This window comes from Humulus lupulus, chromosome 3 (genome assembly GCF_963169125.1).
Source record: "Humulus lupulus chromosome 3, drHumLupu1.1, whole genome shotgun sequence".
NCBI lineage: Eukaryota > Viridiplantae > Streptophyta > Magnoliopsida > Rosales > Cannabaceae > Humulus > Humulus lupulus.
Genome location: NC_084795.1, coordinates 8,350,988 through 8,368,539, shown reverse-complemented (window position 1 = coordinate 8,368,539; position 17,552 = coordinate 8,350,988). Strand labels below are relative to the sequence as shown.

At 32.2% G+C, this 17,552-nt stretch overlaps 4 protein-coding genes across 4 annotated transcripts; 1 reads left to right on the top strand and 3 right to left on the bottom strand.

The window, feature by feature from the left end:
* The first annotated feature begins 1,467 nt into the window (after positions 1-1,467).
* On the top strand, positions 1,468-6,249 carry LOC133821995 (glucan endo-1,3-beta-glucosidase 3). The gene is made up of 4 exons (XM_062254184.1): positions 1,468-1,756; positions 3,918-5,171; positions 5,542-5,569; positions 5,750-6,249. Exons 1-4 carry the CDS (start codon positions 1,699-1,701, stop codon positions 5,904-5,906), a joined length of 1,497 nt encoding a protein of 498 aa, XP_062110168.1. The 5' UTR covers positions 1,468-1,698; the 3' UTR covers positions 5,907-6,249.
* Positions 6,202-8,319, bottom strand: LOC133821996 (F-box protein SKIP28). The gene is made up of 2 exons (XM_062254185.1): positions 7,751-8,319; positions 6,202-6,932 (listed from the first exon to the last, which is right to left on the bottom strand). The coding sequence occupies exons 1-2, from the start codon at positions 8,144-8,146 to the stop codon at positions 6,327-6,329; spliced, it is 1,002 nt and encodes a 333-aa protein (XP_062110169.1). The 5' UTR covers positions 8,147-8,319; the 3' UTR covers positions 6,202-6,326.
* A 2,802-nt stretch (positions 8,320-11,121) lies between these two features.
* Positions 11,122-13,791, bottom strand: LOC133821994 (dynein light chain 1, cytoplasmic). The gene is made up of 2 exons (XM_062254183.1): positions 13,256-13,791; positions 11,122-11,508 (listed from the first exon to the last, which is right to left on the bottom strand). The coding sequence occupies exons 1-2, from the start codon at positions 13,487-13,489 to the stop codon at positions 11,353-11,355; spliced, it is 390 nt and encodes a 129-aa protein (XP_062110167.1). The 5' UTR covers positions 13,490-13,791; the 3' UTR covers positions 11,122-11,352.
* Positions 13,792-16,933: 3,142 nt separating this feature from the next.
* Positions 16,934-17,329, bottom strand: LOC133823598 (secreted RxLR effector protein 161-like). Its single transcript, XM_062256461.1, has one exon. The coding sequence runs from the start codon at positions 17,327-17,329 to the stop codon at positions 16,934-16,936; it is 396 nt and encodes a 131-aa protein (XP_062112445.1).
* Positions 17,330-17,552: the final 223 nt, after the last annotated feature.

Below are 17,552 nucleotides of genomic sequence, written 5' to 3'. Positions count from 1 at the left end.
TATTAAAACACTCAAGTAATTTGTATCTTTATGCATTACTTGAGTGGTAAGTAATATTTTATTTTCAAACTAAGAATAAGGAGAGGGAAATTGAAAATCATAGCCTTTTTTTGTTATTGAGTTGCTTTATGTTAAGTCAACTCCAACTATGAATACTAAATTTGTATTTAAAACAATACTAAAATAGTGTAATTTTAACACTAATTTTTTTCTATTCCAATTATAACATTAAAAATTACATAAAAAAAATGCTCTTTAATAAAATACATTACATACTTTTTATTTTTTATTGATAATATAGTTATATTATATATCAGCAAACTAATATCATACCATTGTCTATATTATATAGAAAGTGTTTGATATAAAGTTTGCAGTTGGGTTAGAATTTTTTTTTTTTGTTTTTTTAGCACTAGTTATAGTGTTTTGCAGTTAGATTGAAGTTGTATAAAAATATGAAAATATTTTCCTTAAAAAAATGAATTATTATAGAATGCTTACACATTTGGAAATAAATATTTTTTCCATTTTAATATTTTTTAACATATCATTCAAGAGAATAAAAGAGAGAATACAATATACAATGTATTTAACCTTTCTCTTTTGTAAAACGTACAAAATTAAAAAGTATATATCAAAATAGGAAAAAGTACAAAAGTTAAGTTAAACAAAGTTAAATTGAGTTTAATTTTTTAGTTAATTGGGAATTTAGGAATTTATTAGGGATTTTTTCATAAATATAGCTTTTTAGCTATTAATATTCAAATATATGGTAATTACATTTTTTTTGGTTTGTATGGATAAATTTAATTAAACAAAATCAAATTATGAAAAAAAAAATGACATAATAATGATTTTTTTTACAATAATATGAAAAAAAATTCTCATAAAAAGTAATACAAAATTTAAAAAACCATAAAATATTACTTATAAAAAAAAGTTATATTTTTTAAAACTTTATTGAAAAATCCATATAAAAAATATAATTTTCACAATTTATTATTTATTAACAGAGAATTTGAGTGGTAAACGAGACAAATCTCTCCCTCGTGGGGGGGGGCTATCAAAAACTCATATTATTACAGAAAAGCAGAAAATATATTAAAAACCCAAAAAAGACAAACTATAAATATAAAGAAATAAAGATGCCCAGAATATGACCGTTGAATCCAGCTAAGACGCCACGTCAGCCATTGTTGGACTGTGTTTGCTTTCCTCGTGGATCGCCCTTTCAATAACCCCTTCCGAGTTACAAAAAGGCCCCAAAATTTAATGCTTTTGTTTAATAAAAAAACACATAACCCTCAAAATTCGCCAAATATAATCCTCTACGCTAGTCCTCACTCACTTACTATGATCAGTCCTCACTACATTTAATCTCAACCGTTGGATCTCCCAGACTCTGACAGCAACTCCTTGATTACCCAAGTACTAAACACCGCCTTACTCAGTTGCCCACTTCCATACTCTCAAATCCTCAAAAGGAGCTTCCTTTTCTCTCTCTCTCTCTCTCTCTAATATTCTTCTTAGTTGCTTTTGTTTTCGCTTTTGTTTTTTTAAGCCTCCCTTTTTCTTCTTCTTTTTTTTTTCTTTACTACCTCTTCTGGGTAGTGAGGTTTTCTGGAGCTCTCTTGCCTTGCGTGGGGTTTTTTAGTTTGTGTGGTTTGTTGAAGACTGAAGATTGTTTTTTGAGGATTAATGGCGGGTCTTATTCTGTTTTTGCTTCTGGCAGTCTCTGTTGTTGCAGCTGATGAAGGTGAGCTATATTATCTCCTCCATTTGACATTTTCACTCACAATGTATGCTTTTCTATTTTTGTTTTTGACTTCTGGGTATTCGATATTTTGTCTGAATCTTTTGCATTTCTTCGTCTATGATTTTGTGTAGGGCTATGGTTTAGCATTTTCTTGCGTCTTGTCTGTACTGAGTTAATTAGGCTAAAATAAGTTGTTTCTGTTTCCAAGTTTGCATCTTTGTGTTCTTAAATCTTTTTCCAAGTTGGGTTTTGTTTATAATTTCAAAGCATTAATATTTGGTTTGAAAATGAAGACTTTCTTCAATTGTTGCATTGGACCCATCTCTTTGATTTAGGTGAACTACCCTTCTGGCTTCTTCTGCTTTACTTTTTTCTCAACCAATGTTTGTGGCCTTGTCTTTGGCATTTCTTGTGTTCTTAAATCCGTTTCCCTGTGGAGATTTGTTTATAAACCGAAGGACATTGAATATTTGGTTAGAAAATGAGGAGTCCCTATGTAGTAGTAAGAAAGAAAGTGAAAAAGAAAAAAAAAAAATCTTCTTTTGAATCTGACCCGAACAAGATTCGCAGAGTCAGATTGAAATCTTTCCATCTGTTGAAAATCTCTGGTCCATCCTCAGCCTTCTCTAATGGGGATCAAGCCTATTGCGTCCCAGCTCATATGGCAGTGCTTTACCATCTTAGGCTTAAACTACATATTTCCATGAAAGTATGCAAAATGTTTAAAGACTTAATTACCCTTCTTCTGGGATACCAAGTGTTACTCAATTTGAGAGGATATCATTGTCATCTTAGTACTATTATTAAAAATAGAAAAGGACCATTTGTATGTACAGTTGGTTTGGTCCACTTGTACCACAGCGTCACATTAATAAGCCAAGCCAATGGCTTCTCTCAGCGTCCCAGGAGTATATGGCACTTGTGAATATGCATCATTGTAGTACAAATTCAGTTCATAGTCTCAGGCACCTCTTCACTTCTTTAGGAGTCAATTTTCAAAAGAACACATTTATTAAAATAAAATCAAAACAATAATTAATCTGTGAAAGGAAAGCTAATTTTGCTGTTAGTATTATCATGCAGTAAGACGTTAAACAAGACACTGTGATAAAGCAAATTAAGAGGGGAATTTTACTATTGTCTTATTATATGTCACCTAAATGCTAACTATTATTAATATGTGGTCATTCTTTCTTCTTTTTTTAGTAATAATTCGGGATCATTCTTCAGCTAAAACGTGAATTGTGTTAAATGTTATAATTAATCCTGTCATTTAATGAAATATTTGTATAATTTTCTCTCTCTCTCTCTCTCTCTCTCTCTCTCTATATATATATATATATATTTATTGCCCGCAAACAACAAATGGAAAGAAAGAAAAAGACAAAACATGAGCAAATGAGCTTTGGTTGAGCCTGTGGGAGTGTGGGACCCACAAAGGTGATATTCACTTTCTAGGATGAGCTTGTATTGTAATTGTTTAAGGTTATGTGAGCTATTTGAGCAATACAATACATGAGTGATATTGATTTTATATTTGGCTTAGCTCTATAGAGGGTTGAATTAGTTTATAACGGCAACAGCTGACCTGTCAAATTTGCATACGGTTTCCATCTTCAACTCTTGACATGCTTTATTATATGCAATGTACTGAGCATTCTTAGCAGCTTTTCTGACAGAGTGTTGTCGCTTGTAGAATAGTAACATGGCCCATCTTTCTTTGATGCTATGGCTTGTTGGGTTTTATCCCTTTAACATGCCCATGCCGTTAGTGTCCCATCACAGCTGTTTTGTCTTTTCATTTTTGTACATCTTCGCTAGAAGAAGAATATAAAAATATTGAATACGGGCTAGGAAGGTGGCGCTGGATTATAAAAATGCCCTTATGCTCTTTATGATCTTTATGAGAGATATCAATAAAAAAATGCCACTTTGATGACATAGGTTTCTTATGGGAGATGTCTCACACTGAGTGGTATTCTTGACCAGTATATTTGGTTGCATAGGTGTAATCAATTATGCAATCATTATTAATTCAACAATGAAGAAAAACATGTGCACGTGCTTGGCTTGTAGAGATGTTTTACCAGTTCCATTATCTGTGAAGTTTAACAAGTTTATTTTCAAGACTGTTCAAAACTTCATTTTTAACATGTTGCAGATGCCTTCATTGGTGTAAATATTGGTAATGACGTTTCTGACATGCCAACCCCGACCCAAGTGGTGGCCCTTCTCAAAGCTCAGAATATTAAACATGTAAGACTTTTCGATGCAGATCGAGCTATGCTTCTTGCACTTGCAAACACAGGCATACAGGTGATTGTATCTATTCCAAATGAGCAGCTTCTTGGGATTGGTCAGTCCAATGCCACTGCTGCCAATTGGGTTTCTCGCAATGTGATTGCACATGTCCCTGCCACCAACATCACAGCCATAGCTGTTGGATCTGAAGTCTTGTCGGCCCTCCCGAATGCTGGCCCCATCCTAGTTTCTGCGTTAAAATTCATCCACTCTGCCCTTGTTGCCTCTAATCTTGATAGCCTAATAAAAGTATCCACCCCACATGCTTCTTCCATTATTCTTGACTCCTTTCCACCTTCCCAAGCCTTCTTTAATCGCACATGGGACCCTGTCATGGTTCCCCTGCTTAAGTTTTTGCAATCTACTGGGTCATACCTTATGCTCAATGTCTACCCATATTACGATTACATGCAATCAAATGGTGTGATCCCCTTGGACTATGCACTATTCCGCCCCCTTCCTCCAAACAAAGAAGCCGTGGATGCTAATACACTCCTGCATTACACCAATGTCTTCGATGCTGTTGTTGATGCTGCTTATTTTGCAATGTCCTATTTGAACGTTACGAATGTACCTGTTGTAGTGACTGAATCAGGCTGGCCCTCCAAGGGTGACTCATCAGAGCCTGATGCTACGGTCGAAAATGCTAATACTTACAATAGTAACTTGATTAGACATGTGCTTAACAACACAGGGACACCAAAACATCCTGGAATGGCTGTTAGTACCTTTATGTACGAGCTTTACAATGAGGATTTGAGACCTGGTTCTACATCTGAAAAGAACTGGGGACTATTTGATGCGGATGGAATACCAGTTTATATCTTGCATTTGACGGGTGCTGGGACTGTTCTGGCAAATGACACTACAAATCAGACTTTTTGTGTTGCTAAGGAAGGTTCTGACCGCAAGATGCTACAGGCAGCGTTGGATTGGGCATGTGGACCGGGCAAAGTTGATTGCTCACCTTTGTTGCAGGGGCAATCATGTTATCAACCAGACAATGTGATTGCGCATGCAACCTACGCTTTCAATGCTTACTTTCAGCATATGGCAAAGTCTCCTGGAACATGTGATTTTAAAGGAGTGGCAACCATCACTACAACAGATCCAAGTAAGTAATATTATCACCCAGTTTGTAGGTTTTCATTTAATTTCTTTATTAATAAATGAATATTAACATTCCAAAGCTTATAGATTGTGTACAAAGAGATTGCATACGAAGAAGAGTACCTTCACAATTGCAATCATTGTTGAGCTGGCAAGATCATTGCTATCTGATCATTTGATTTTGTTATCTGGCCAATAATTAGTGACTCACTGGGGTGGCTTTTTTAGTGTCCAAGATCTAAATTTGGTTTTATAAACCCTTTCAAAAAGATGAGAATTTATTGGCATCATTTTGACATTATAGAGTTTCGTTAGTTTATTGTTGCAAGACACTATACAACGACCACTAATGCCTTTCTTGTTTATTCTTGCAGGCCATGGTTCTTGTATATTTCCAGGAAGGTACAATATCAAATTTTTTAATATATTATTTGATTGCTTCTGCTCTTCGTACCTAACATTCTTTTAGCTACTGTGAATTTTAATCTTTCTTACTCCTGTTTTAATGCCATCTTTACTACAAAAACAGCAATGAATAATCTACCTTACTTTTTTCTCTGTCTACCCGTACTGTATTTGCAGTGCTGGAAGAAATGGAACCTTTGTAAATGGCACATCACTTGCTCCATCATCAAATTCTACGGCTTCTGGTTGCCACTCGCAGTATTTTGACCATGGCAGTTCTTTCGCCAGCTCTGTGATCATAGGCATCTTATTTTTTACTGTATTTTTCTTGTAGAAACTACATTTATTTGTAATTGTGCGACTCTTTTGACAGCAGTAGGAATCTTTAGAAACAATCTGTTTCGCAACTGTTGGTGGAACCATTAGAAACCCAATTTTGTGTCCCTATTGGGGTTTGGGGGGGTTCAGGGTTGCCTGCTTGAGATGAACTATATTTATTAGTCATTCAGGAAGAAGTTGTAAGGTATTTGTCCATTGGAGTGTGTACAAAAAGACCAAGGCGATTATTTCAGTTTAATTCTGTAACTAGCTTTGTAGGAAAAATTTGAGTTGTATTCTTTGAACTGAACTGAAATGAAATGTACCACTTTCTTCTTGAAATGAAACTACATTATATTCGTGTGGTTCACCATTTATACATTCAACTACTTTTTTCATCATACAAAGATGTACGAAACTATAACAAGTTTCATTCTCATTCATCGTCACTGTTGTATTGACTTTGTTTACAAGCTTCACAGACAAACCCAGCAGATTCCAAAGAACAGCAGCCTTTCTCCTCAGCATGCTGCCTACAGTATGGTTTGTTACAAAAATTGCACTTGGGAAGTTGGAGCCAGCAATCCAGGCATAAGCAGTCTTCACAAACAGCTTCTTCTTGCTCTACAGACTCGAAACATCGACCGCACTCTATGCATCTCGGGATGCAAAAGATGCAGCCTCTGCAACCCAACATCGAGCTCTTCTCCATCTTTGCCTTGCAGGCTTTACTTGCGCAGTCGAATATTGCTCTCAACTCTTTGCATCGCGGGCAGATTTCCATGTCTATCATTGGCTGATATTTGTAGTGTCTGATTGTTGAGAAGTTTCTGTACTCATGAAATAGGAGAAAAGGCCAAGGTTTTTGCTGCTTTGTCATGTTATTTTGAAGACAAGAGTGAAGTGTTTCAAGGTGGTGTTTTTCAATCTCGTTAATGCCATTTATCCATAGGTTTTTTAAGGTGTGGCCGTGTTGGGATAATGTCTTTACAGCTCTTATGACTCCCTCAGGCGTCAACCCTGTACATCCCGGTATGAAGAGCTGAACCAGTTTGAAAAACAATAACAAATTAAGCAACTTTCCAGCCAAAAAAGAAAAGAAAAAAGCAACTTGAGTCTCATTAGAACCTAGCTAGAATAGAATATTTTCCTCGAAAACTGAACTTGAATTCTAAAAGGAAAAAAAAAAGAAAGAAGTTTGGATTCCTCTTTCCTGGAATTTTCTGGTGAGTTTATCCCAACCCCACTTTTGTTTACTTTCATGTCCTTCGCTTGTCTTTGAGAAAACAATACTTTTCATGAAACTTTCTCGACAACCAAACAAAAGCATGCCTTCTTTGTTGATTCTTGGCTTTTATTTAAACAAAACTAAAACGACACACACACCCAGACAATTTGTATTCAAACATTAATAACTCGTGAAACAAATGCAAGGTTTGAACCCTCTGTCAGTCAGGTCAGGTCAGGTCAGGCTCATGCATGCAAAAAGCTTAAAGAACTTTATCTGCAACAATTCATTTAAATATACAAGATCACACTAATACAAGTACAAAATTCACACAACAATTTAATATTGGGAGGTTCATCTATGAGATCTATCCATATCAATGCTAATTTAATACACCTAACAGTTTTGCTACTATTGGAATTGGTGAGGCAAGGCTACAAAGTAGTAATATTTCTTCTTCTTCTTCATATGCGAGCAGGAATTTGTAGTGGAAAAGTAGAGATTTATTTTTAATAGGGATAAAATGAAAATAATAATATTTTGTGGGGTGAAAATGAAAATAAGAATAAATTCATTATCCATCCATATCAACCATTTTGGCTACGATGATTCTGAAGGAAAAAAAGTGTTACCTTTTCGATGACAGGATTCTGCTCTACCACACACTGAAGTCCGTGATCAGTAACCTGAGAGCAGTTCACGAGAGCCAGAGTTGTCAACCTACCTCTGGCCATGGAAGCGATTCGCATCAAAGTCTGATCAGACAATCGACTGTCGAGAGGCCTTTGAACGACGACGTTTAGCCACGGGAGAACATCGTCCCTTTTGACCGAATCCCTTAGCGAAACGCAGACTTCACTCATTGCGAGAAGCTCAAACACGGGAAGGTAAGCCAAGGCCAGGAACAGAGCTTCGTGGGGAGGCCCTGGTTCTGGCTCTGTCGTTTGATCTAGCAGAATCAATGGCGGCGTCTTCTTTTGCGTGGACTCTTGTTTTGGGTCTCCTTCAGTAGTTTGGAAAATCTCCATTGTAGTAGTAGTAGTAGTAGAAGAAGAAGAAGAAATAGTCTATGAAATTGGAGAAAGAGATTATTAACCTGATTGTGTAGATACTTTTTTATTTCTTAATTTGCAAGCTAACCAACTTACTCTACTTGGCAAAACACAGGCCATGAAAAACAAAATATTTATTATTATTATTATTATTTATAAATTTTTGGAGGTCGTGTAATTTGATAAATTATTTGTTGCACCTTATGTTTTATGTTTTGTAAAATAGTTAAAAATAGAATTATAAAACTAATTTTGCTCAATGATTTTTCAGTTAAAATCACAAATAATTTACTAAATTAATAATTCAGAACAAAAATAAAATTATTCTGTTTAAAATCTGTATTGTTATATTTAATTTTTTCTTTATCAAAATTGAATTTAAGTTCTATTTTAACCATTTTATAAAATATAAAGTCTAAAAAATAATTTGTCAAAACACAGAGTCTAAATAAGTAATAGGACAAAATTCAAGATAAAAAAGATATAAACCCTTCCTATTATTATTATTATTATTATTTTCTAATAGCAAAGCAACAAAGCAATTATCTCAAGGTTAATACCCCATTAAAGAAGGGTGTCAACCCAACAAGACAACAATACTTGTAAAAACCCAGGTAAGAACGAGCCTTACAATAGGCATCGGTGGCCGATATTTTTGGTGCAAAATGAATATGGAGTTGGAAATGTTTTAATTTAAGGTTTATATTTTTTTGTATCCTGTATTTTTTTTTTTATTATTTTTGGACTTTGTGTTTTGACAAATTACTTTTTGAACCTTATATTTTGTAAAATAGTTAAAATAGAATCTTAAGCCTGATTTTGATCCATTTTTTTTCAACTAAAATCACAAATAATTTACTAAACTAACAATTCAGAACAAAAATAAAATCATTCTGTTTAAAAACTGTGTTGTTATATTCAATTTTTTCTTCATCAAAATTGAGTTTAGGGTTCTATTTTAACTATTTTACAAAACATAGGGTCCAAAAAGTAATTTATCAAAACACAAAATCCAAACAAATAATGAGAAAAAATACAGAGTACAAAAAAATATAAATCATTTAATTTAAATACTAATAATATAATAGGTAAGTAGATAATTCATGAAGTTACCCGAGTACTATAATAGTTTGTCTTATTCATCTATATTTCACAATCACGAAGATGCTTGCTCACACGCCACGTCTAGTTTTAAGGCTCTAGAGGATATGCATGAAGACTAAGCCTGAATGGTATTGTTTTCAAAACTGTGTTATCAGATAAAGCAAAATAGTTTTTGAAGTTAAAAAAAAAAATAGGTGTTTGGTTAATGTTTTTTAAAAATAATTTTTTAGTTTTATTTTTTTTAAAATTTTAAATAAAAAACTAATAAATATATTTACATTGAGAAAAATCTTTTAAAAATTTGTAATAAATTATGAGATAAAATAATTTGAAAGAAAAAATGATGAAAAATAAGGAGTGAGAAAGTAATGAGAGAAAATTTGAAGAAATAGAAATTGAGAAGAGAGAAACTGGTATACGAAAAAATGAGAGAGAAGGTGGTGAGAAAGCAAGTGAAGAGAGAGAAGTGAGTAGATAAAAAATAATGAAAGAGGAAATGGCGAGAGAGAAAAATGATGAGAGATGAAATGATGATATATTAAGTGATAAGAGAGAAAGTGAACATATAGTAAGTGATGGAAGAGAAAGTGATAACATAATAAGTGATGCAAGAGAAAATGAAAAGATAGAAAGTGAGAAGAGAGAAAATAGCGAGAGAGAGAAAGTGAAGAAAAAAAATGTAAGGAGAGAGAAAATAAAGAAATAGAGAGTGATGTGAGAGAAATTGAAAAGAGAGAAAGTGATGTCAGAGAAAGTGAAGAGAGAGAAAATGATGTGACAATAAATGATATTAGATAATAATAATTAAAAACGTGATCTTTCAAAAAAAAAAAAATAGAAAAAAAATTGAGGACAACAGAAAATAACTTTTTGTTATTCTCAAAATTTTTTGTTTTTTGTAACTTTGTTTTTAAAAATTATTTTCTGAAAACAAAACCAAACCGCCTAACTTGTTTATTTTAGATTTTAAAAACAAAAAATAATTTTTAAGTTAAGGAGCCAAACACCTGTAAATATTTACTTGGAACTCAAATTTGGTGGGGGAAAACAACCTAAACAATTTTAGTAAATAATAATTCAATTTAATGTTATTTTATAAAGAATATTGTTAAAGGTCGCTATATAGTGCTTGACATCACTTGATGTGGCATACAATGTATGTGGAAGCTAATATTAAATTGTTCCAAATATTGCATGTCACAACACTAAAGACAGTTTCAACGTAACTAAATTTCACTATTTTACTGTTAATTTACCAGCATATCACGTCCAACTGCACGACAAACATTATACTACTTTGCAAAAATATTATAATATATGGTGGGATATTGTAGCAACGACATACTTATTTTTTTGTTTTTTATATTAATATCATATAATAAATAATATATATATATATATGGTACTAAAATTTCAGCATTTTGGTAATGGTTAAAATGGCTTTTGCCAATGGAGTTGCTCAGTCTGCCCATAGAGTAGAGAGAAAAAATCCACTATAAAATTTTAGAAAGATTATTTTCCTTTACTTTTTTCTTTTATGAATTTTTTTCTGTGTAGAATCCATATACCAAACAAAGCCTCAGTGATTGTGAAGATCTTCCAAGTACTTCTGTATTCAGAAATATTATATGGGCGATGGCAATGATGAGCTTTTTGTGTAGTCAAAATAAAGTAGGGTTTCTATGAAGAAGAATGAGACTATTCTTCTTTATGTGAGGATAGGTCCTTTCCCCAAAAATAAAATAAAAAATCTATTAGTGCTTGTTATTACTCTCCTTAAGTGTTCTAATTCACAGTGCAATTGATTAATTTTAGCACAAAATTGTTCCTGAAAGTTGATAGCATGCTCACAAGAGAAGAAGTTAGTGACATCCATTGTATTATCATAGCAAGCGGCCTTACATTTTTATGCTTTGAGTCTCAGAATCTTAAACTAGAGAAAAGTTTTCATAAATGCAGATACAAAAAGTATGACATGGAACTTAGATGCCTATGAATGTTTCAGACTATAATTTTACATGTAATTAAATTGATATTTTTAGATTGTAAAACCAAACAGACAAGCATAGAACTTATATTTATTGGTCCAAAGGCTCGACCGCAGTTTTGAAAAGAAGGACGTAAACCTTATCGATCGAAAAATACAAGAATCCCCCAAGCGAATGCGTGACATATGAACCGAAGCTTGTTCCCACAATGCAGTGCCAAGCAGGACCATAGGTTGAGTCAAATTCCTGTCAAGCCAAAAACATCTCACAATGAGTATCCAATCAAGGGTAGTGATCAAACTCATTTAAGCCTAAACACCAAGTTTGCAGTGAGAATAGAAATAAGAGAGCAATGTGAGAAAAAGAGTATGAAATCGACTTATACTCCTATTATTTTCAGTCACTAGGTATCCTAAAATGAGGTACAACGTAAGTAGCTGAAAGAACTTCACATCTTCCATTTATTGTTGAAAACCACATCATGCATTTTTTACAATTTAAATGCCTTCAAACTTGGATAAGCTTGAAAGATTCTAGTGGTCTTACGCACACTTGTTATCCAAAAGCTGCACAGAAAATGATTGAGAGAAATTTCTATACAGTTGCATTTATTTGCCATATGCCCTTAAAGGGGATATCAATAGACACTTACTGCACCAACTAAACTTTTGATAAGACCCTTATTGGACCCACAAATTTTGAACATTTATAGAGCTGATTAGTTGGTAGATCTCCTTAGTTAGCCAAAGAAGTTTAGGTGTATAGGATCTTTCTGTAACAAGAAAAAGTTAGGCAAAAGTATCATATGCTGGTGGTGTTTACTGTGAAAAGCTGTTGGACCACTCTGTAATGCTTTAATCTAGTAAAAATTCCAGTAAAATGGAAAATAGTTCAAACATGTCACAATTGGCATGGATCTCTATTAACAAATTTATTCTTATACAAGTACCAGCTAACTATAATCAAATGAGAAAATGATATCAAGCATCAACATTAAGACCTAGCTGTATGCACATCACATGGGACCAATAAAAAAAAGGAAGCAATTTTTCACAGTAAAAGACAATTATGTTAGAAGTTTGGTTACCTAAGTTGAAGAAAGATAAACTAGGTGGTTTATTCTTCATAACATAAATTCTGAAAAGCCTTTCTTTTCTTCATATATATTTATAAATATAATAACATAAATGATAAATCAAAACCACACCAAAGTAAAGAAAACCCAGGTAAAATCTGACCCTCAAACTCAAGGGGGACAAGATACATTAATTCAAGTTGAACAGGTCAAAGTAAACACAGAACACCCAGTCCTCTTGTGAAATAAATAGTAATAAACTTTACTAAAAGTAAAACAGAAAAGGGAAAAAAATGCAGACGTGCAGATAAGTTGTCAGATCTTGGTCTAAACAAATTAATATTAGTTAGAGGAGGTACATTTGCAAATTAAAGTAAATGGAACACGGTATTCAACTTGGTCAAGCCCTTTACCTCAGTAAATTCGTTTTAGGAATCTACCTCAGATTTCGCAGATGTCAGATACTTAAGAAGAAAAAATAGATACTAATGGTCATTCAGGCAAATGATTAAATAGCTATAAAATATATTATTCAATTCATGCTATTACTATAAACAATTAGAACTAGGAAGAGATACAAAATCCTGATGAGGATTAAGCCAAGTTGATCTTGGAGCTTCCTGAAGGACAAAAATAGAGAAGAAAAGAAGCACTCTTTATCTCTAAGACAAACGATCAATTTGGAGACTTGGATTAAAAAAGAATACTCGACATAAAAAGTACCTTGAGAATCCATATCAATGGATGAAAAAGAACTTGTCTTTCTACAGAACATACATACATATAGATATAATAGAGAAACTCATTACTCCAGGCATCTTAAGTAATATCCGAACAAACCCATTAATGAATCGACCTCATTCGACAAATTCCAAAAATCAGAACCTAAGAAAAAGACAGTCATTTATTTGTTCAAACCTTCTTAAGTGCGAGCGCGAGGCGTTTACTGTCGAGCTTGCCGGGAGGCATGGAGTCAAGGTGGTCACGTGCACATCGAAAGGCTTGGCTCTGCAAAGGGAAAGGCATATCGGAAGCCCTGACTCGAACGTTGAGGCTCTCATTCTGTTCATGCTGCTCCACGGCTTTCTTCTTCTGAATCAAGCTATGGAGGAACTTGCTCCTTCTTTCTAGCTCCTCCTCCGCTCCCTCCATCAATCTCAAAACTCGTTAGTTGCTTTCTTCACTCAATCACTCACTCACTCTCTTCATATGATCACACCCACCAAACCCTTTCGTTGTTTTTCTGTCTCTCAGTCGTTTCTGGCTAGAACAGTGCTTTTGTCTTCCATGTGTTCGAAGAAAAGTCCAGCAGAAAAAAGAAAAAGAAGAAGAGAAAGAAAGTGCTAGAGAGACAAAGGTCTCGATCGTAATGTAATGTATTATTTATTTTATTTTATTTAGTCATACTTGTTTTGCTCTGTTTTGTTTGTTCTCTTTTGATGCATTTTTTTGTTGTTGCATATGGGCAAGGCCGTTGAGCTTAGGGTAGGAGAGAATGAATGGGACAAAACAAAATATACATTAAATTCTTTTGAAACTTAACCAGTCATAACTAGCACCGACCAAAGCTTATTATTGTCATCATCACTTGCTAAATTAGATTGTTCATTACTATGAAAATATAGGATTTCTATTTTGTCTTCTTTTCTAAAAGAGAAATACATATAGTTATGTATTTATATGATTTTTAATGTATTTTAAATTTAGTTTGATGTAATTATACTTCTTATAACTAATAATTGTTCAATCAATCATTAATTCGATAGTCATTAAAATGAATATAATGTATCCCTGGTGAGACAAAATTTAAATCCTAAATCCGTTTGACTAAGTTTATTTTAAAATGTTTTTAGCTTCTAAGATTAAAAATATATATTTTTGAAAATATTTAGGTAAAAAATAAAAAGTATTTATCATTTTTGGAAAAATTATAAGATTCTTTTTTTAAAAAATCTTTTTGAGAAGTTGTTTTTTAAATTATAATAATTTTATTATTCCTAATTTACTCATAAAAGATTTTTTTAATTAATATCCAAACACTTTAAAAAGAATTTTTCATGAAAAAATATCAATTTTTATATAATAATTATTCATACATAAAAAATAAGTTAAAATTTCTAGTTATCTTATTCTTTTAACTATTGACATTGATGTATACAACCAAAAAGTCACGTTATATTTTATTAGCAATATATGAAAAAATTTAACAAAAGTCTAAAACATGTATAGTTTTCAAGAAATTTTTTTAACATAGGACACACGCAATTTGATAATAATTATAAAGTTGGGAAAAAAATACTACGAACTACTTCATTTATTATTAATTATTTTTAAGATGATAATTTAATAAACTCACGGGCGATCAATTCAAAATTAATCTAAATAGGCGTAATTGGAAAAGAAAAAAAAAATCGTGATTCCCAACATAACAAGACAAGACAATTGTGTACTCATTGCATTCTTTAGTGAAATTTTCCAGCTAAAAAATACAAATCAAAATGAGAAAGAACAATAAACTTTAGAAAAATACCCTTTAAAAAAATTCTCATCAACAATACAATACTTTAATCCATATGCTAAAGGAGAACAAATGTATATACGTGTATATATTGACTTTTTTGATAGAAAGATAGTATATATTCATAAAAAGTAATAATATATGCACCCAAAATATACTCATAAATATTACACATAGTGATAGTAGCAGTTTGGCCTAACCAATCACATTTATTAAAACTGAAACCCAATATTTTAAAAAACAGTAACACATCATTGTATATAATATTTAAATGTATATTTGAATATAAATATTATTACTCATCCTAAAAGACACAAAAAAATCATTGTAAAGTATAGAATTAATTTGAGCGATTTTTAAATGGTATAATGAGGATAGTGCCTGAGTATAGGTGGGTTAGACCACGTCTAGAGTCCCAAAATTTAAAAAAAAATATCAATTTTTATTGAAAAAAAAACTCTCATTTAAAAAATATATTATTTTATGTATACAAATTAAAAAAGAAAATAGTATTTATTTTCTTTATTTATCTTGGCCCTCACTCATTTCATTCACGCCACTGGAAATAACATGAAAAATTGGAACATATAATAACGCCTTGAATATCTAGTTGATCATAGTTAAGGGACATAACTTTCATAGTATAAAATAAACACATATATATTCATTTATTAATTATTATTTTTTGTATAAATATATTTATATAACTATGTATCGTTGTATTTCACATATAGCTAGTTATTCATTATTCGTGATATTGAGGAAACATTATTGGTTGGAAGGTGGGAGTAGGGACTGTTTGGGTAATGATAATTGATCATATTACATAACTTTTCAGAGGAGACCAAATCATACCTAAAATCGAGCACAACTTGTCAAACCTTCTAAAAGCTGCTTTAATTTTAGCATTTATAACAATCATTAATTACTACATTCTGACATTCACTCACCAATTATAATCACCAATCACAAATCTTCGTTTTTTTTTAATTTATGAATTATAAGATAATTTACATGCAATCCTAATGTACAGAATAATCCGAATCTGATTGTCAAAAAAATTAAGGAGATCGTTAGAGTATCTTACAGTTATTGATTTTGTTAATCTTGATTTAACAACTTTAGATATGCAAATTTATATATATATATATATATATATTAGTAAGGATAAAGGACTTCCAATCTCTCACTCGCTTTTTAGATTTCCAATCTCTCACTCGCTTTTTAGATGAAGAATGAGAATGAGCATTGAGTTTGGGACTAAAATTCTATATTTATATAGGTGACACATTCTATTAAGGTCTCAACCACAATTAATGTAACAATATTTGACAATCAATATGATATAAAATATTGGACAATTCAATATTGAGTAACTGCATTAATATTAACCATATTGAGAATATTTATCGATTGATCAAAATATTGACTTTAATCATAATTAATTAGAATTATGGTTTTTGGTAAATCTAATTAATTTAACAATATTCTAACATTCTCTAACTTAGTCTGCATTTAAACTAAAGTACCACTTAAGCCCAACGATTATCATTTGTAGGTAACAAACACATGAATCATAGCGATATGTCCTCTTTTATAATGAGTATTATCTTCCATGTATTACAATGTATTTATTGCTCAACAATAAACTTTTTGTGGCGATGTAACTTAATTAATAAACCCTATGTTTATTCAGGTCCTATGAAGATAAAATTTTCTCAAATAAAATTAAGGTGCGCATAAATATGAGAAAACATCAAAATAAGAATTTCATTGATAATAATTTCAGTTGTACAATAAAAACTACATATAGGAACCAAGTCCCATGTTCACTACATGATCCTTGAATTTATGAGGTGGCAAGCCTTTCGTCAAATGATCAACTATCATCAATTCAGTGCTTATGTGCTGAATGACCACTTTATTTTCTTTAACACATTCTCTAATAGCTAAGTACTCCTTCGACCACCACTTTTGTTGTTCTTAGCCATGAATACAACAACTAAATTGTCACAAAACATTTTCAATGGCCTAGAAATAGAATCTGAAATTCTAAGATCTGAAATGAAACTCTTTATTCATACACCATGCGATGTAGCCTCAAAATAGGAAGCGAAGTCGACCTCCATAGTAGAAGGAGCAGTCAATGTCTGTTTGGTACTCCTCCATGACATAACTCCATCGACAAACATAAACACGTAACCAGAGGTTGATTTACGTGAGTCAACACAACCAGCAAAGTCTGAATATGAGTAGCCAACTACTTCTAGATTGTCAGTTCGTCTTAACATTAGTTTGTATTCCTTATTACCTTGGAGGTACCTCATCACTTTCTTCGCAGCTCTCCAGTGGTCTAATCTCGGGTTACTCTGGTATCTTCCTAACATTCTGACAGCAAAAGAAATGTCAGGTTTTGTGAACACTTGAGCATACATTAAGCTTTCAACAACAGAAGCATAGGAGATTTTCTTCATTTATTCCCTATCAAAATCATTCTTCGGATACTGGCTCAAATTTAATTTATCACATTTAACAATTGGAGCAACACTTGGTGAACAATCCTTCATCTGAAATCTCTTTAAAACTTTGTTAATGTAGGCTTCTTGAGATAAACCTAAGGTACCTTGATGTCTATCTCGATGTATCTTAATGCCAATGACATAAGATGCATCACTCATATCCTTCATCTCAAAGTTC